Source organism: Cydia amplana, chromosome 16, assembly GCF_948474715.1.
Source record: "Cydia amplana chromosome 16, ilCydAmpl1.1, whole genome shotgun sequence".
NCBI classification, from domain to species: Eukaryota; Metazoa; Arthropoda; class Insecta; order Lepidoptera; family Tortricidae; genus Cydia; species Cydia amplana.
The window spans coordinates 12620158-12640837 of NC_086084.1; the positions used below are offsets into that span (position 1 = coordinate 12620158).

Here is a 20680-nt window from a genome sequence, read left to right on the forward strand (position 1 = left end):
CATCAAAAATCATTTGCGTTTATATATCTGCACGCACGTCTGTACACGCGTCATTGTGTATGTGTGGGTAAGTCGCTTTACTGAGAGGACGCCAGAAGTCCGCCAGATCATAGAGAAAAAATACATAGAGTGCTCACTCCATACATCAGTTCAGACTATTAATTTCAGTGTCTACATCTAGCATCGAGTAGCGGAACTATCAGTACTGCTTCTTGACAATAGATGTAGCACCGACCGGAAAGTTTTATCTCAACAGCATAAGACTTTCCGGTCGGTGGCGACATCTATTGTCAAGTAGCAGTACTGATAGTTCCGCTACTCGATGCTAGATGCTAATAGTCTTTTTGGTACTAAAACTGATGTATGGAGTGAGCACTCTATGTATTTTTTTCTCTATGGCCAGATTCATGTCGCGGGGCGAGCACGGGGCGAGGTAATGCGAGTCGGGGCGGGGCGATGCGTGGCCGTTCTGTATGATAATACTATTGCCATACGATAATATTAGGGCCAGTTGCACCAACCACATTTGACAGACTGATCAACGTCAGCCGGCGCTTTACTATGAAACTTCCCATATATAAATTTTTTGCGAACTCTTTAACGATACGAACAGTTTGGTGCAACCGACCCTTATTCTGTGACATTACCGCACCGTTCAAGGTCACGGTGTGCCGCAACAAGGTCACGGTGTGCCGCAACAAGGTCACGGTGTGCCGCAACAAGGTCACGGTGTGCCGCAACAAGGTCGCGGTGCGGTGCGATAGTGTGTTACGGCTCTTATTTTTAAAAAGACAGAATAAATGTAAAATTAATCTTTTATTTTCAATCCATTCTCTAAATTAGCATTCAATCCTACATTATTATATTCAAACATCTTCCCAAACAGTGAGCTGTACAGTTCATTGGTGCTCTCATCTGTCCATGTAGTACATTTCTCCGGTGCCATGTAGTTAACCAGTTGGTTATGTACAACATACTTGATCTTCCGTCCTTTTGTAGCCTTCGTGTCAACTTTCCGTTTCATTTTGCTCCTCATCTGCTGCAGGGCTATCCACTGCCGACTCAACTGTACAGGGTCCGATATATCCGCTGATTTACACTCAATAAGCTCTCGGAGTAACTGATGGTAGAAGTCACTATCATCAAATATTTCTGTTATGTATTCATCATCATCTTTCCTGTCCTTCGTAACTGGGTTCTCTTCATTCGCTTCCTTATTTTCTAAGTCATTAGGCTCCTTTTTGTATCCAACTATATCGTATTCTGAGCGCTTCAGCTGTGTGCGTTTAACTAATTTACTTCTATCCGATAGGATATAAGATATTTGCTGCAGGATAGTGTTCGATGGCGCGTTTTTGATGTTAGTAGCGGTAGCCAAACGGGTCTTTTCATTCCACTTCTGGATGGTGGCATCTCTGAATGGTTTGAACACTTTGTGTGCGGTGGCCAGTTCACTTTCATAGTCAGTTAGTTTACGTTTCTTCTGTGGCTGTTCTTTGCTTGTTTTCTTTGGAGATTTATCTTCGACTGGTATGTTGTCTTCTTCTTCCGTGTCTGATGGTATTTCTTCATTGTCAGTGTCGCTTGGTATTTCCTCGTCACTTTCTTCTTTCTTTTCAACAGTAACTGTAGCCTGTTTTTTTGGGGACAGCGCTTTAGTTTCAGGAAAGCCTTTTAGTAGCATGCTTTGTAGGGATAAGAACCTGAAAACAAAGAGGCTTTAATAAGTAATTTAATAAAAAATCATTGCTATTAATGAAATTGATACATTCATTACTCTTAGGGCCACTTGCACCATTCACTAACCCGGGTTTATCTTGTTAAACCTGGAGTTACCATGGTTACTAGTACAATTTGACACTGGGTTAACGGTTTAACCACTTAACCCCGGGTTAGTGCTATGGTGCAAGTGGCGCTTAAGAATATTTGAAGAAAACTGTATAGGTAGGCAATAAATATCTTTAAAGGTGTACAGATATGTGGCAGCAAACGTCACTCATTTTATCAAGGAAATTGACAGATACAGCAGCAGCAACAACAATGCCATAACGGTGTTGCAGTTGCAGTTGACATCTGAACGTCACCTTAAGTAAGAATTCTAAATTCAAAACAAAACAACTGCTTCCGGGTGTCTGGAGGTTAAAATAGACACATTATATTCACATTTAAATACTTACTTATCTAAGACACTAGCAATATTGCTAGTCGCAGTATTGCAGGCTTCGGCAAACTCATTATTTTGCCTCAAATCTTTATGAACCTCCGGAAGTGGCATCTGGTTGGCTGTGCTCATGCACCGTTGCAGGTGTATCCTCATTTCTAGCAAGCCTTCCCAAACTAATAGCTGGTTTCTGACACTAGCCCCTTTTTTTGCCTCCTCGGAAACATTCTGTTTCTTCATATGCTCAAACTCCTCTTTTACAGGCTCTTCCATTTGACTGATGTCGTAACCTTCTCCATCATCATCATCATCTTCTTCAGAGTGATCGCTTTCTGTCCCTTTCTGACGCTGAGTAATACTATAGTCGTCACTCTCGCCGCCTGAGCTAATATCAGAATCTGATGATTTTTTACCATTTTGGCTATCTCGCTGTTCCTCATCCGAACCATCAGAATCTTCTTGATTAAATTTACTCGCAATTGAGGCCAGTTTTGACTGAAATCCGCCATCGTCGCCACCGTCAGAGTCACTCTCGATCTCACTTTCGGAGGTATTTTTATCAAGATCTTTCCTGGTTACCACTTGCCCTTCGTACTTTTTACTTATCTCACTTAGTAAATTAACATTCCTTTTCCGAAAGTCACTAATAGCGGCGTCGTCCTCGCTTTCAGATGAGCTGAGGTCTGCTCGCGAAACGGTATGAGGTTTTGTGCCAAAAACTTGGTCGTCTTCTATGTCCGCACGCGGTTTTATCGTCAATGCATCGGCTATTTTGTCTGATAACAACGGTTTCACGTTTTTCTTTGACTTGGGCTTCATTTTATGGCTTTATTTAAGATTTTTTTTTTATAAAATAAAACTGCACACCACACACCACACGTGTTTACGACACTGACATTTGACCTGACACCTGACGTGTGAGTTTGACGTTTTTAACAACTCTGTGACAACAGTGATGTTTGAGTAATAGTTTAAAACGACGGATTTATGTGACAAAATAATGAGACGTAAAGCGATATTGATAGAGTCGGACCAAGAAAAGTCTGCAGCGGATTTGATAGCCCACGCAGTGCACGTGTTATTTTAAACGTCAAACTTCTATGAAATTATGACGCATAAATAACACTTGCACTGCGTGGGCTATCAAACCCGCTGCAGACTTTTCTTGGTCCGACTCTATAAAATTAGTATTTACGCATGACTAATATTCATCTACTATAGCTGGTCAACCAAATCTTATCAGGAAAAAAAGGCGCGAAATTCAAATTTTCTATGGGACGATATCCCTTCGCGCCTACATTTTTCAAATTTGCCGCCTTTTTCTACTGTCAAGATCTGGTTGACCAAGTATATTATTGCGGACGGATTGAAGCGCTTTAAAAACGCGCGTTGAAAAAGCGGTCGTGCGAATGAGGCCTTTATCCCGTACTAGGGTAATATACTCTGTAATTGGCCCCACAAAAAAAACGATTTTTTTTAAGTCACAATTGATTGCATGCTATTTTTTATTTTAAATAATTTAGTAAACCACACACACATTTTATATAAAAGTACCTACTTACCTAAGTTGGTGGACGCCGTTTAAGGCCGGACGTTGGACATGACAATAGGTTACAGTTTACCGATATTGCAATAAAATACAAGGTTAAAAAGACTAATACCTATAATATATTTAAAGATTCATAATTACATTATAAGTTCTAGTCATAGTACCTAGTTATTTACTTTATAGAAAACAGCGGAGGCACATCTTTACTTTAAATGTTTTATAAATTCGTGTGATGAACACAAATATTATTTGTGTTGTGAACTTGATATAATTTATTTATTTTTTATTAAAAGAAAAGGAATTGATTACAAAAGCGTTCATACTAGTGAAATTTAGTGCGTTGTATATTGAGCAAGGTCGAAAATCGACCAGTTCAGTTCTGAAAATTTATCTATCTACATTCTACCACTAGTATTTAATTATACAGGGTGACATTTGAGTCGTGATCAGTAATATGTTTTTCTAACTCCGTAAACAACGAGCAATTTATTTTATTTTACTTTTATAAGTGGATTTAGGATCGAATTTAAACTGTTGTGAGACATGCTAACATTGAATAATTTTACGGTTTAGACTCACATGTCGCGCGAGTGACTTAAAACAAGTGAGTCTAAACCGTAAAATTATTCAATGGATTTAGGATATTACAACGGCTTATTAAGATATTTAAATTAGAAAATTGAATCGCCTCTTTGAATCGGAACTATCATTGACATCAATTTTGTCATTTGTCCCAGTTAGAAATAAAATTTACTTAATCTTTCATTTGAAATATCTTACAAAGCTGTTTAAATACCACATTGCCACTTGTAAAAGTAAAATAAATGACAAAAAATAAACAAAAAAAACAAAAAAATCTTGTCTGATTTTAGTAAGAGTAGGGGCATTAAATTGCTCGTTGTTTATGGAGTTAGAAAAACATATTACTGATCACGACTCAAATGTCACCCTGTATACTAATAATACAGACAGTTTTATCGGTCTAAAATCTAAAATACTGATTGCCAATGAAAACTGAGTAGATAATACGTGGACCGTGACTAATAGGCGGGAAATTAAGCCTTAACCAGATCGTGATATGCTTAGGTTAATCTTAGTCAGATTATGAAATGGCGGCGTTTCATGATATCATGGTAAAACGCACTATCAAGCTAAAAAGGAAATAATGCCGCCAGATTACGTTTGAAACTAATAAAGGCTTCAAAATCCTTTTGAGTCTCTCACAATGTTTCCATAATCATACGCATCTGTTCCTTGACATGCGCATCCATATTAGAGAAATCTATGAGTGCTTCCTCGATCATCTCTACGAGGATCATAGGCCATTGTAGCTCTAAAGCTCGCAAACGCTGCGCTGCGCCACAAGCCAGCTCTATGGCGTGGGATAGTTGACCCCGCCCGCGGACTCGCCAACTCGTGTCCTCCTTTAAACAAAAGAAAAATAAGGAAAATGTGGGGCAGCCCGTCTAAAATGGAAGACCGTCTACACGCACCTTCGTCGCTTTTAACTCCTGCGTTAACATATTTTACTTACTCCACACATACAGAAGGTAGGTACAGCAGAAAGAGTGAAACTCTTCCTTTCTGACTGTGTGTCTGAAGCGACGTACATCAGGTCTTACCTGTCATACAGGTCTTACCTGCAATACTGAGGGGCTACCGCGAAAACCGAAATTGCGGGGATCTTTCTCTTTTACTCCAATGAAGGCGTAAGAAAATCGATTTTTGCGGTAGGCCCCCGGTCACCTTCACTTTGATATTACTAAGAACAGTAAGAACTCAACGGTCGTCGGGAACAACCCATCTTCAAGATGTTTACTGTTTTGCTCAAATTTATACCGATTACGGTGAAACAAAAAGGAAGGATTATAATTGTAACTGTCTAATGAATATGCTAGTGCGCATCAAATCCGCTGAGTTGGCACACATGTTTGGATAAGTCTTAATGGCGCGGTTATCGTAAGACTACAGTTTCACACCGACCGAGTGCATTATTATCGATTACCTGTGAAACGTGTCCTTTCTTAAACTGCAGCGCCTCTTTAGCAATGACATCCCGCAAGGCCGGGTCCGCGGCCCTCAACCACGCCTTGGCACTGACGGTGCTGTTCCCGCTCCTTCCCAAACGCGCTAATAGTGGCTGAAGAGGGGCATCAGGTAGCGCTCGCAACACTAAGTCACTGAGACCGTTGTATGTGATGTTCGCTTCCTTTATTTCTTCTTCTGTTACCTGCTTGTAATTTAATGTATTATAAAATGGTATAGATCATACAACATCTACTTTTGTAAAGGGGCCACTGATGGGCACTGATTACCAGTTCGCCGGATGATCAGTCATGCCTGTCAGTTGTTCGGAGCTGTAATTTTTTGCGTATAACTGATAGGCTGATATCGTCCGTCGAACTGGTAATCTGTGGGCCCCTTTTACAGGGAATGCTTGGAACACAAGATAACAAAATATAATACAAGTTAAAAAGTCGGGCGTTAATAGGGTACCTACCTATATGCTAGGTACTCGTAAAATTCTAGTCACATGTTATCTCGTAATATTCACAAACAAAATTAATCACAAGTCGAAAAAATAGACTAAAGGAACGTAGAACTTCAATGGCTTGGCTATCTAGAACGAATGATCACGATGAAAATCGAGTCAGCCTAAGATTAGGATATATAAACATAAAAACCATATTTAATTGAAATTGACTAATTATAAGTATTAATTTTTGACATATAAAGTTTGTAATTTTATGAATAAAGAAATATGAAATATAATATGAAGACTACACACATACAGGCGTTGCAGTAAAAGACCAAATTGATGACAATATGAAAATTACCGGTTCATCGTTAATTTCCTTCAACCCCCAATGGCCAAGCCTGTAAACGGCGTATTCTCGCCATATCTTTGCGTGTACGGGGTTGCCTTCTGGTAACACCGTCAGCCCGGTGAGCCCCCGCAACTCGGCTAAGGCATGCAGCTGTCCGAGCCACTGCAGGCCTGTCGCCCGGACTGATACGTGTGTCACGTTTGGGAACCTGAAATTAGACGGAAAATGGAATGGAACCTGAAATTAAGCCGCCTCCATACTCGTGCGCGAATCGCGGCGAGAAGCCGCGAAGGGGCTTTAAAACGGTTGAGAGCTACAATTACATATTGGAAACCGTTAATTACCTACTCAGTGTAGTGAGTTCGCAAGTGATATAAGTAAAACGGTAGAATTTCTCCAATAATAAACACTTTTAACTTATTAAAGCTATATCACTCCAAAAGCTTAGATAAAGCTGAAAAAAACTAATATACTCATCCTTTTCTTTTGGGTGCTAGTACCTACTAAAATGTCATTCAATAGAAATTGCTAACTATGTAAACAAACCGCTATACTAAAATTGACACTGAGTGTCAAATTACTAGTAAGTTTTGTTTACATAGTTCGCAAGTTCTATTGAATGACACTTTAGTGTAAAACAAAGCTAGTATGATTCTCTCTGTCTATGTTCAAACTATATTTCAGCATACTAGGTAAGTAGGTACAAATATAATATATTGGCTGTGGTGCCCCGCTTCCCACCAGTCAAGTCGTATGCTTGTTTAATGTTTCCACCGCCGCAGTTTAAAAAAATTCAACATAATTTAATGAAATGGTCTTAAGTACTTCGTTTTTAATTCCGGGAGAGACTGTGCCACAGCGTTGAAGTGTACGTAATGGAAGGCGGCACGAGTGACTGTCCTCGCTCGCTCCCAGTCCCAATCCCTCGCTAGGCGACGCACTGCTCCAGCACCCCAGGCGCTCACCACTCCGTCACCCACTTCCACCAAGTAATCCACCCCTGAAAGTTGAAGTATGTATACTATATAGACTTCATATAATTCAAACGTAAGCTTTTTAAATACTTATTTAAATTCAATTCATATGATGTAGCACCTTTGATTGTAAATTGTAATATCTTATATCACCATGTTATCTGACTGCCGAAAGGAGGGCTATTTTAAAAGCGACATTGATTCAATACCAAAAATGTAGAATAGCCTCGTCTATTTTAGAGTTTTATAATTTTCTACATTTTACTGTTGGTACCTACGACTTTTCTATTATAGGTACTGACCTTGTTCCCTATCTTTAGATGCTGGCATCGGCTTCGGCACTGGTTCAGACGATTTCAGAATGGCCAAACTTTTTCCCGATTTTGCCCGAGCAGTTGATGCCCGATTTCCCGAAGCAGATGACGCTCGTTCACTTCTCCGCGCTATTGTTGCACTTCTGACTGTTCTGTTACTTAACCTGCTGTTTACAGATCCCTCTCGTCTTAAAATCCTACTATTCTGATCACTGCCTGACGTCGAAGATTGAACTGAACCGACATTTGTACTGCACGAAATGTTACTAGAATTTTCACACATGTCCGAATTTTTGGCTTTGATTCTCCGACTTTCAGGGTCACACACAGATTTAGATCGCATAGTACCAAAATTTGCTCTTCGCCGAACCGCTGTAGGAATTCTTTTGAATTGTCTTTTATTACTATCATCGTCACTATCAGTTGATGATGTAGGCAGTGAACTAAACGAAGAATCCATGACGGGGTCCACACTAGATATACTTTCCCATCTTTTCAGAACTGGCTCTGTCCCATCGGCAAGCCTTACGTTTTCTAAAGATGATATAATGGGTAGGAGTATTGGTGGAAGCCTCAAGTCACTGCTAGTTGAGGTTGAATGAGACGCATCGGTGTCTTGAGAGGCACTCCTGTCTGAGAAATTCACACGTTTTTCAGGAGCTTTCTTTGCAGTTGAACTTCTTTGTAGCTTGCTGCGCATAGGCGATGGTGATTTTGGTGGATCTGTAGTTGGCTTCGTATTTGTTTCATTAGTATGTTTAGAATCGGAGTCCTCATTTTCTCCTTGTTGCAGCAGCACCACAACATCCGGTAATCCCGCCATATTAACGGTTCGCGTACTTTCGCTTTGTGGAACTATTGCTGCTGATGCTTCTAGTACAAACTCTTTTTCTAAATCTACATTTTTTGTCGGACTAGTAACATTGTTAAAGCATTTGTTTTCTGACCTGAAAGTCAACAAAAAAATAATCGGTACGTGCTTTTATTACAGTTTGATAAAATTTGCCACAGCCGTTAGGCAGTAGGGAGTAGATAAGACTAACCGCTAATGATAATGACACCCGCGTGCACGCAAAGGTGTTTTTGATCCGTTAATTAATGTGATATATAGTGGCATGGAAATTATCGACCAAACCTGAGCAGCTCCCAGTTGGTTCGTGCATTGTTGATAATTTGATCACGCCTCGCGGCCTGTTGGGCCGAGCCGCCGAGAGCGCAGTAGGCAGCGTGAGCGGCCTCCTTGTTACTTCTCCAAGCCATTGCTGCTCTACGTACCTAATTTTACACAATCATTATTATCAATTTAATATAACGAACATATAACTGGTATAAGTAATGTCTTACCTGCTCAGTAACATGCATGTTGGTTAAAGTTAAAAGATTCGGAAGATAAGATACGAGGAAGGGTGTGCAATCGCCTCCTAGAGCTACTGGATTCCCATCTAAAGACACTTCAATTAGAGTCGTAGTTTCTGCTAATGTTGAAACGTCTTCAACACTGAAATAAAAAGATAATGTTACTGATGCTGTTATTTAACAGCAAATAAAAATAAAACAAGCTATTAGTGTATATTTATTTACCTTTGTAAATCATTGTTCCCAAGGTAAAGTTTTTGCAATTGTGGCATGTTCTGAAATCCTAAAAGTTTTCTCAGTCGATTCCTTTTCAAGTTGAGTTCTCGCAGAGAGATCAAACCCTGAAGATCAGTCAGTCCGATACATTTTATTTGGTTCCCGGCCAGATTGAGTACCTTAAGCTCGGACAAGTTCGATAGCCCATTTACCCTACTTATTCTATTTCCGTGTAAATCTAATACTTCTAATTTGACGAGATTAACTAAACCTTCTATCCTCTTTATCCTGAAAGTAATTACACTTTATATAAAACCTCTGAACATATTTTATAAATACTTATTTATGTAATAATATAATATAGGTAAGCCTTTTATTTCTTACTTACTTATACTAGCGAGTTAGTAGGTACCTGTTTTTCCCCATGAGCAGAACCCTTAAGCTAAAAAGTCTTTCCAAGCAAGTTATCTTGTCGATCTGATTATCATACACGTCAAGGAACACCAGTTTCCCTAAATCTAAAGGAGCTAATCCCGATAAGCTATTGATGAGGTTGTGCTGCAAAGACAGAAGCCTTAGCCCTGGCTCGCCGACTATGTGTGGGATAGAAGATAAGCCCCGTCTGAAAACAAAAAATATTTTGACCTTTTGACCGCCAAAGACGCCAACTTATATGATCTGTGACGCCAACTGACTGGCATGGTTACAGTGTAATGTAAACCTTCATGAATTTCAATACAATAGGTATATTATGGGGTGTTTTCTGAAAATCTGCTGAAGCTAGAATGCCTAGTAAAAGCTACTTAGATGTTCGTGCTTCTAAAAAGTATAGAGGTCATAGGTACCTATAACATGGCGTGCCACATAGATAACATTTACTGGCAAATAGCATCCAGTTTCCATGTCCATAATAGTTTGGTTTACCTAACGCATATGTCAAACAAAACGATAATCACAATAATATTAACACCATTTGTGATTATTTGTATCAAGATTTAATTAAAGTCGGTTACAAAACTAAACTGCCTCAGTTCCATATACAGCTACATTTTAATTTTTTTACCAAAATATTTATGATAATTCCTAAATTAGATTAACCTATCGAGAGTTATCCTATCAGGCAGTCTATCTTTTTCCTGTGGCGTCCGCGAGAGCTGAACCTTTCCTTCCCCAACAGCTTGCAGATCGATCGAATCATCCTTGCTGTCCTCTTTGGTGATGCCATCACCGCTGCAAGCATCAAAATATTTTACTTTATCATTATCTTACTAATACATTTTCTTGTTATCTCATCTCTCATGTTTCATCGTCTTGTGTTGTGGCGCGATATAATATATGCACCTTGAATCACATTTGAAGCGATAATAAAACGTTACAGCTACTTTCAAGAGAATTACCACTCTGAAAAAGACTGAAATCCAAACCAGGGTGACGTCTTTCAAGGTCATATTTCGCGCTTTAACCAAGACGAGACGATGAGACGTCCATGTATATTATTAACCTTTTAACCGCCATAGACTGATATATAAGACACTAGCGACCCGCCCCGGCTTCGCGCGGGTTAACAAATTATACAATAAACCTTCCTCTTGAATCACTCTATATATCTATTTAAAAAAACCGCTTCAAAATCTGTTGCGTAGTTTTAGAGATCTAAGCATACATACAGACAGACTAGACAGACAGACAGCGGGAATCGATTTTGTTTTATACTATGTAGGTAGTGATGATGATGATACAAAATCGGGTTCATCTCGGGATAAATAAGACAAAACTTCGTGTAACTTCGTACCGCCGGCGAAACGAGCACGCTCCATCAAAAATTACATGGTGGTTAAAAGGTTAACAAATAGCTTACCCTGTAAACAAAGTATTGGAGCGGTGTATAGGCGCCCTATGGTCTGCAAGTGCTGGTCGTATTTGGAGGAACTGACGTTCGCCGCCCGCGGCCGGGTCTCTCGGCGCGCCAGCATCGAGGGACTGAGCCGAGCGCCCTCGGGCGCGAAATGCTATCTTCCGTACCTGTAGTATTTTAAATATTTATTTTTCCTAGGAATGAAATTTAAAAACATGCATCCAGATTAAGCGAAGGACATAAAGCCAGTAATTGGCACCTATACCCTATTGAGGAAGCATACGTACCTACGTTACGTTTGGCATGGCATTTATATTTTATAAATGAACTCAAACCACTGCAAAGCTAATCTCGTAACGCTACGTGGTGGTCTCGTGGCGTTATCTACTTTGAATAGAAAATCCCCGTAGGTGGGCAATGAATAATAATGACCTAAGGAAAATAATAAATGTAAGTTATACACCATAAGATATAAAGCACTCACGTTTCCACGACTGAATGTGATAGGCATTAGTATTTAACTATTATGTATTAACTATGTATTAAACAGAAACACTTGTATAGGACTAGAATAAATTGGCCCCATTGATTTTGTTTTGGTAAAAATAAGTCTATACGAAAAGGCATTTTTGGTCCATTTCATCAACATATCAACTGGTTGCTTAGCTACAGTTTCGACGACCTTGGATCGATTTTAATGAATTTCCATTGAATTTCGATGAGTTGCAATAAAATAACAAGTTTGCGAGTGGCTGTGGTTTTAGATGATCTAGATTTCTAGAAGGTAAATGCACTATAGGTATGGCTGGTACAGGTATAAGCCGTAACACACTACCGCACCGCACCAAGGTCACGGTGCGCCGCACCCATAAGTGAGAGCGAGAAAGAGATATCTCTTTCTCTGTCTCACTTATGGGTGCGGCACACCAAGGTCGTGGTGCGGTGCGGTAGTGTGTTTTGGCTTTATAGATATAGCTGGCTTTGACTGTGACTGTACCCGAGGTCGTTATTTATTATTACATTTAATACATGTTGTATGCAAAGTATAATTTGTTATTTTACAAGATATGAATTTAAACCATGTGGTAAATCTTGCGCACCATCCATTTTTTTACACATGCGTTTTGCAACAGCGTTTTTATATTCAGCCTAAACAGCTTCAAGTACAGTAGAGAGAAATGTCAAACGCTTGTCATAGTTGTTATTGTCAAAATAGTGAAATAAAACAAAACACTACAATATAAAGAAGAAAATAATAAATGGATGAAGAAAGAAGTAGTTGTTAAATGAGTTACAAGATTTTTTATAAATATCTGCAGTTAGAAAGCAATTAGAGCTCAAGATTTCTGTATGAATATACCAAACATTTTTAAGCAATTCAATATTAAAACCCATTTAGCCCGTTTTAGGAAACGAACGTTTGCCTTCGACTTAGCTATGGTCAGATACTTTCCAAATACGCTGAAAGACTACACGGAAGGCGCTGAAGTGTCTGTTACACAGGAGAATGTTCGTTCACAGATAGACGAGCATATCGGTACAATTTTGAACAGACTACCGCCTTCACCCAAGCATGTAGACGGAGGTCTTTACGTGGGCATCGCCGGCGTCGCTTACATGTTCTACCACTTATCCAATAACGACAAGCTAGCCGAAAATAGGGCATCATATCGCGAGAAAGCCTTTGAATATTTAAATGTTGCATTACAAAATCCCACTCGGGATAAAACCTCTTTTCTACTTGGCGATGCAGGTACTTACGCTCTAGCCAGTGTGATCAAGCATAGTGTAGGCGACCACTCCTACACGGACATGATCAACGCCTACAGACAATATTATAACTCATTCTTGAACCCAAATTTCTTGAAATGCGGTGGAGATGAATTCTTCGTTGGCCGCTCCGGCTATCTGGCTGGGGCTTTGTGGATGGCCAGTGAAATGAAAACAAAAGTGTTGACTGTGGAAGAAATGCACAAAATTTGCAAAGTTATAGTGGAATCTGGCAGGGAGTATGCTAAAAAACAGAGGAGTCCGTGTCCCTTGATGTACCATTACTACAATACGGAGTACTTGGGCGCCGCACATGGAATCAGTTTTATACTGCAGATGCTGCTGACTGTACCCGGGTATCTGGAGAGTAATGCGGCTTCAGCCAAAGACATTAAATGTACAATAGATTTTTTGGTTTCCATTCAGTCTACGGATGGTAACTGGCCGACTTGCATGGAGGAACTGGAACAAAAAGAACACAAATTGGTGCACTGGTGCCACGGTGCTCCCGGGGTCGTCTACCTTATGGCTAAGGCGTTCCTCGTGTTCAAGAATCAGGAGTATTTGGATGCTTGTATACAAGCTGGGGAAAATGTATGGAACAAAGGCTTGCTGATGAAAGGCCCTGGAATTTGCCACGGAGTCGCTGGCAATGGCTATGTTTTCCTGCTGCTCTACAGACTGACAAATGATGTTAAATATTTGCATAGAGCTAAAGCTTTTGCTGACTTCATGAATTCCGATCAGTTCCTGTCCGATGCCAGGGTCCCGGACAACCCAGAGACATTGTATGAAGGCACAGCTGGCACTGTTTGCTTTTTGGCTGACCTTCTAGTGCCAGAAAAGGCTCATTTTCCTTTCCAAGACGTTTTTGGAACATAATAATACCTTTTCTGTACTCAACATGTTTCTTGACTGCTAGTGTTAGTATTTATTAAAATATTTTGGCCAAATCCATTTTTTCTATTACATTATTCACCAGTCTTATTGTATGCAAATAGCCTCCTGACAGTAATATGCGACAGTCAGCAATCAGGTGTAATTTTCTTGTCATCTAGTTATCACGGGGAAATATTTATGATAGGTTCAGAGCAGCCATTTTAGTTCATTCTCTAAATGCGACCATGAACTTAACAGCATACAGTGTTCTCACCATACTCTCAACAGCGGAAATCAATCTCATTAGAGATGTCTTTAAACATAAGAATTTGCATTTTGGAACAGTATTTCATTGTTCAAAACCAGAAAATGCTATTTGTCTGCAAAAACATCTAAAGAAAATTGACCTCCGATTTACAACTATCATGATGCATAATGCTTCACATCTCAAACAAACAAATGATAGCAGAGTTGGGATAGTTCTAAAAACATCCTGCGAAAACTGGACACAAGTCTTTGAGCATTTCGATTTGAACTTATTCAAAAAATCTCTATACTCATGGCTTATTTTTACCGACGACGTATCTTCTACTACCGAAGCCTTATCCAGATATCCAATAGAAGTAGATTCTGATGTTACCATATTATCTCAACAAGGAAATTCCTATGGTATTTTCGAAGTTTACAATACTGGGTATTTCACCAACGGTCGTTACCATGTCGAGCTAGTTGGCTACTGGTATTATAAATTGCGAATGAATGGGCACAGAAGAACGAATCTGGATGGCATTGTGTTGAGAAGTGCGGTGGTGGTGACGCACAGCATTGGCCATCAGACGTTTGACGAGTACGTCAGCCGCTTGCAGCCCGAGGTAGACTCATTGCATAAGCTGAAATATTTCACGCTTTTGAATTACTTGAGAGAAATGTACAACTTCAGGTAAGTACAAAATGAAACTAAGTAATGCTATAGGTTGATTCCTCTCATCTCCGCCTCAGTGGAAAGCACTTATGGGGCAAGTGCCTAATATTTCACCATGTGCCTGAGCTTTTAGTTTAGGCCTGGGGCCCAAGATACACTTGTAAGTAGAGACAAAGCTATTTGTTAGAATGAGATAACGATATTCATCTCTCATTCTGTGGTAGGTTCTTTGAAATCTTAAGATTGTTGGTGACCACCTTCCTGAGTTTTCACTTATTCCTTTATCCTTCAGGTGCATCACCACCATCCCACTGAAACGGCGTTAACCGGTTCAACCGTTAACCCATTGTCAAAGTGTACTGGTAACCATGGTAACTCCAGGTCTAGCCGGTTAACCCCGGGAATGGGGCCCTTATTAGTTTAACCTCCTAAGACTCTGCGTACAAATTGTTGTACATACTTATTCCAAAAAATATTTTGAACTTTCATTGAGTAACTAAGGGTTCCAAATTAAAAACAATACAAATGCTTCTGGGTCTTAGGAGGTTAAAGTATGGTGTTAATTTTAGCTTGATAGTCCAACGGACGAACTCCTGGGGCTACGTGACCAACGGCAGCTTCGATGGCATGGTGGGCACCCTGCAGAGAGGGGAGACCGACGTCGGTGGCACACCAGTCTTCATCCGGGCCGACCGCGCCAAGTTCATACACTACGTCACTGCGACCTGGCCTTCTAAGTATTTTATATTTATTTTTTTATTTAAATTCGATCCTCATTATGATAGGATTAAGATGAGAATTGCAAAGTTCTATCTCTCACCATCAACCTCTTTACCTGCGTCCTTTTAAGATTAGGGCCACTTGCACCATCCCACTAACCCAGGGTTAAGCGGTTAAACCATTAACCCAGTGTTAAATTGTACTGGTAACCATGGTAACTCCAGGTTTAACCAGTTAACCCCGGGTTAGTGAATGGTGCAAGTGGCCCTTAGTAGGGTATCTATATCACCTACTAGGTACCCAACCTATTGAAAATCGTATGGCTTTGATGAAAGAAATCCTAACCTAGCCAATCCAGGTTATTGGCTATAGCAAGCAGATCCTTATAGCACTCAGTCAATTACTTAAAAGATAATATTTTTACGTCACCCTAGGCCCGTAAACTAGTGGGATTCTCTCCCCGCTACGCGAGGAGAAAATCTTACTTTCTGGCCAAGGCAAGACGTAAAACTTTAGACAAATCACGGGCGGTAATTCCTAAAGCCCCAGATCGCATATTATAACACCTGCGATCTGGATCATTTACGAATTCACCTCCCTAGGTGTGTAATGTACTATTTACTTACTTCCTTTATTTCCTCCCTAGACCATGCTTCATATTTCGTCACCCAAAACACCCCGGCGGTTTCTTGACCATCTACACCCGCCCGCTCTCCTACAACGTATGGCTCTGCATCATAGCACTCCTGGTGTTTGCTGGCTCGCTCCTGTGCGTGCTGATAAAGCTGAGGGTGACAAGGACGGCAGGAGATGATGGGGACTTATCGGCGAGTCTGGCGCTGCTGTCGATTTGGAGTGCGGTGTGTCAACAGGGTAAAGTTTTAGAAAAGTTTTTGATTTTTTTGTGCTGATATGGTAAACCATTTAGTTACTCATAAAATCACCCAGTAAATGGCATCTTTTAATGATCGATTGGTGTGTGCTTCCCGCAATTCCCCCAAGTACTTTCATAAGACACTTCAGGAAATTGTTGGAAGCATGCACCTGTCGGACAGTCCGGGCCTTCGGCCCTACGCAGAGCTCGGCCTTCGGCCTTAGAATTTGGACACTTGTACCATTATTCAGAGTTTAAGCACTAACCTCCCGTAGCTCGGCCTTCGGCTTTGCGTGTGGACTTGCCTCTCCCAGTCGCTTCGGGCCTTTGGCCCCACGCGGACTCGAACTTCGCAATTAAGACATTTGTGAATATTGCAGGTAGCATGCACCTATTGTTCTTTGGTTAAGTTCTACCTCCTCCGGATGCTTCGGGCCTTTGACCCTACGTGGAGCTCCTGCGGCTTTGCAATCGCTGTTACAACCCCGATTCTCGTAAAACATTGCGGCTGTGTCCCTGATAGAGCCTACCCGTATTTTTTAATTAATTAATAAGTGTTATAATAGTAGCAAATATTTTTTTTTCTTCTTTCTTCCAAATCCCAGGAATGACCGTAAACCTTCACGCGAGCTCCGTACGCCTCGTGCTGTTCTCGTCTTTCCTGTTCTCGCTGTTCGTGTACCAGTACTACAACGCGCTGGTGGTGTCAACCCTGCTGCGAGCGCCGCCTGTCACCATCCGCTCGCTGGAAGACCTGCTCAGGAGCAAGCTGAAGGCGGGCGTTGAAGATGTGCTTTACAACAAGGATTATTTCAGGGTTGGCAACACATATAACATCAATAATATCCATACCTACACACTTATACACCATCATAATTAAATTTAATCGTATGGCGTAACATTGTAGGCAAATTTAAGCAAAAAAAAAATATTAGGTATCTGAATCTATCGCTCGAATATGCAAGAGTGATACTCGTAAAAAGCTACATAACGAAATTTTGATTTTCACGGTAGGCCCCCTGCGCCTTAAACGCAAAAGGTGACAGTTCCGAACAACTGACTGGCCGATATCGTCCGGCGGACTGGTAACCAGGGGCCCCTTTACTGTTATAATCTTACAAATTAATTTCAGCGCACCACCGACCCCATAGCATTGAAGCTGTACTCTCGCAAGATCGCCTCCTCCCCTCGCCCCAACTTCCTCCCCCCTGACCGCGGCATGGCGTTGGTCAAGCAAGGGGGCTACGCTTACCACGCCGACACCGCCTTCTCTTACCCTATCATCAGGTATGAGACACTGTTAAAGTGGTAACACTATCGCACCGCACCGCGACCTTGGAGCTTCGCATCCATAAGTGAGAGCGAGAAAGAGATATCTGTTTCTCGCTCTCACTTATGGGTGCGACGCACCAAGGTCGCGGTGCGGTGCGGTAGTGTGTTACCACTTAGATTGCTTCCCTCGCCCATTTAAGCTGCGTCAGTGGGGAGACACTCCTCCTTTCGGGCCAATTGGGCTCCATTCGGCTCAGCATTGCTTCGAGCAATTATTAGGGTTGGCACCACTTGACGGTCTTTTGCGTGCACGACCGCAGATGACTCAGATAAGATATAATGACTTGAATTTTGACAGCCCTAAATAGCTGAAAGGAATAGCATGATTCGTCCCTGAATCGCTGTCAAACTTCGGTTTTGTAGTAAGTGTGACACATGGACTGAGGACCTCGAAAACCGAAATTCGCAAATTGCGGAATCTTTCTCTTTTACTCCAATAAAGGCGTAATTAGGGTGACAGAGAAATATGCCCTGTATTTTTGTCACCAGGCGGACGTTCACCGAGCGGGAGATCTGCGAGCTACAGGAGGTGGAGCTGTTCCCGCCGCAGACCATGTTTGCTGTCATGAAGAAGGGCTCGCCGTATATCAAGCATTTCAGTTATGGGTACCTACCTTTGTCTGTCTGATCTGAAGGCGAAGTATAGTCACAGAATAAATAATAGCACTAGGTGCAGAAGATTCACTCTCTAATAACAAAACGCGTCTATTACGACAGATATGACCGCTAGGTGGCGCAAGTGCGAGCAGGCGTCCGTTCCGTAGCGGTGCGCGGCAACTAATATGGCTTTAGATACCCAAATTGGTGTGGGCCGTATGTACTTGTAGCGACTCGACGAAATCGCGGAGTGATCCACGCCTGGTATAGTCCACAACCACATGTGCCAGCTCCGAGGGGCTTAAAGAAACTACAGTTCGAAACGGGCGTTTTTAAAACCGTTATTTTAATATACTTACTACTTATACGATGTTGATGGCTACATACCCCGCAACGGAGCTAGCAAAACCGTAGCATATGACAGTTTTGTGTCAGGGTTGGCGATTATGATGAACCATTTTGCTTTAACTTTATTGTATGTAAGATTAATAAAATTGATCGAGAACCTTGTTGACCCTCTTCCGATAGTTCCGATATAACCCGGTTTAATTTACTGTCAAATAATATAAATTAACAGGTCAATGTCAATATTAGATGCGCTTCAATGTATCTGTTATTTTATTTATAAAATTACGGTTTTTTGCATTTCTTTCAAATATTAACATGGAATTTTCATTGCTTGAAAATATTGGTGTGTTTGAAAACAAAGAAAAAATATTTTTTGTACTTTAGTTTATGCATAGTAGTGATAACCCTGACGTACAACTGCTACAGATTTGCTAGCTCGGTTGCGAGGTTATGCTAATAAACAATTAAACAGTGTGCAATTAAAGGTGCATCCAGTCCAGATTGCCCTATCCTCCTAAGCCCCAAGGTCCTACCTATAGTACCTATTTAGTTCGATGTAATTTAAACCATGTTCAATTAGAACAGTGTCGCTTTTGCTGTTTCGTTCAATTTTGAATCAACGCAAAATCAATTCTATTCCCTAAAATTTAGGTTTAAATTTCAGTGGCAAATTTTGGATATTTTGTTTGTATGGCTGGGCCTAAGGAGGCTATGCGAGAAGCTTTAGTTTGCGCGTCTAATCTAACTAGCGCAACTCAAGCAAGGCTTTAGGTTGCCTACCCACCGGAGCGGCGCGGTGAGCTTGATAAAAATCCACCAACAGCGCAAAGAGTAGCGATTTTATTCAACTCTATTGGTGGACTTTTATCTCGCTCACCGCTCCGCCCCAGTGGACAGACAGCCTTAACAATCATTGCCGAAAACCCGACTATCGGGTATTATATGATTTCGTTCCCAGGCCGGACGACCCGATAGTCGGGATCGCGGTACTACAGCTTTATATGACGAAGTTTACGGTGGCTTCGCGCGGATGTCTTGTTTGGCTGGGTAGCAATGAATGTGTCATTTTTCAAATAATACGTTTTTCACAGGATCCGCAAGATGGCCGAATCTGGTCTGATGCAGCGCCTGAAAACCATCTGGGACGAGCCGAAGCCGCTCTGCGTACGAACTCCTGACTCCAGCATATTCAGCGTCTCTCTCCGTGAGTTCACGACGCCATTGCTGCTGCTGTGTCTGGGCGTGCTCGCGGCGACGGTAGTGTTCATGGCTGAACTCGTGGTCTATAGGCTGCAGTGTAAGAGGATACAGTTTAGACACTAAGCGCGGCTTTACGTTATATTTCGCTGATGTAGTACCTAGTTAGTACTATGCTATGCAGAATCCACACCACACACACTGAAATAAGATGATTAGCAGAGGATCCGCAAGATGGCCGAATCTGGTCTGACGCAGCGCCTGAAAACCATCTGGGACGAGCCGAAGCCGCTCTGCATACGAACTCCTGACTCCAGCATATTCAGCGTCTCGCTCCGTGAGTTCACGACGCCATTGCTGCTGCTGTGTCTGGGCGTGCTCGCGGCGACGGTAGTGTTCATGGCTGAACTCGTGGTCTACAGGCTGCAGTGTAAGAGGATACAGTTTAGACACTAAGCTCGGCTTTACGTTATATTTCGCTGATGTAGACATCAGTAGCGTCATTTACCTACACTTACCCTACCTGCCTAGAGTGCCACGTTAGGGAGGTATCTGGTACCTAGTTAGTACTATGCTATGCGGCATCCACACCACACACACTGAAATAAGATGATTGGCAGAGGATCCGCAAGATGGCGGAATCTGGTCTGATGCAGCGTCTAAAAACCAACTGGGACGAGCCGAAGCCGCTCTGCGTACGAACTCCTGACTCCAGCATATTCAGCGTCATGCTCCGTGAGTTCACGACGCCATTGCTGTTGCTGTGTCTGGGCGTGCTCGCGGCGACG

The 20680-nt window shown here is 41.5% G+C and overlaps 4 protein-coding genes across 6 annotated transcripts; 2 read left to right on the forward strand and 2 right to left on the reverse strand.

The window, feature by feature from the left end:
• Positions 1-799: 799 nt before the first annotated feature.
• On the reverse strand, positions 800-3027 carry LOC134655030 (protein Aatf). Its single transcript, XM_063510489.1, has 2 exons — positions 2178-3027; positions 800-1703 (listed from the first exon to the last, which is right to left on the reverse strand). The coding sequence occupies exons 1-2, from the start codon at positions 2978-2980 to the stop codon at positions 809-811; spliced, it is 1698 nt and encodes a 565-aa protein (XP_063366559.1). The 5' UTR covers positions 2981-3027; the 3' UTR covers positions 800-808.
• Positions 3028-4907: 1880 nt separating this feature from the next.
• Positions 4908-12003, reverse strand: LOC134655031 (leucine-rich repeat-containing protein 49). Its single transcript, XM_063510490.1, has 12 exons — positions 11738-12003; positions 11257-11420; positions 10497-10628; positions 9811-10020; positions 9408-9686; positions 9171-9324; positions 8962-9101; positions 7815-8773; positions 7364-7538; positions 6548-6746; positions 5716-5940; positions 4908-5134 (listed from the first exon to the last, which is right to left on the reverse strand). The coding sequence occupies exons 1-12, from the start codon at positions 11762-11764 to the stop codon at positions 4931-4933; spliced, it is 2868 nt and encodes a 955-aa protein (XP_063366560.1). The 5' UTR covers positions 11765-12003; the 3' UTR covers positions 4908-4930.
• A 468-nt stretch (positions 12004-12471) lies between these two features.
• On the forward strand, positions 12472-13927 carry LOC134655077 (lanC-like protein 3). Its single transcript, XM_063510540.1, has 2 exons — positions 12472-12534; positions 12663-13927. Exon 2 carries the CDS (start codon positions 12691-12693, stop codon positions 13903-13905), a length of 1215 nt encoding a protein of 404 aa, XP_063366610.1. The 5' UTR covers positions 12472-12534; positions 12663-12690; the 3' UTR covers positions 13906-13927.
• Positions 13928-13981: 54 nt separating this feature from the next.
• Positions 13982-20043, forward strand: LOC134655069 (ionotropic receptor 75a-like). Of its 3 annotated transcripts, XM_063510533.1 has the most exons (8): positions 13999-14107; positions 14212-14842; positions 15394-15561; positions 16191-16417; positions 17024-17235; positions 17551-17705; positions 18240-18356; positions 19787-20043. In XM_063510533.1, exons 1-8 carry the CDS (start codon positions 14101-14103, stop codon positions 20016-20018), a joined length of 1749 nt encoding a protein of 582 aa, XP_063366603.1. In that variant the 5' UTR covers positions 13999-14100; the 3' UTR covers positions 20019-20043. The 3 variants fall into 3 exon arrangements, with proteins under 3 accessions (XP_063366602.1, XP_063366604.1, XP_063366603.1); XM_063510532.1 differs by having other exon boundaries at positions 13982-14842; XM_063510534.1 differs by lacking the exon at positions 18240-18356 and having other exon boundaries at positions 13982-14842.
• Positions 20044-20680: the final 637 nt, after the last annotated feature.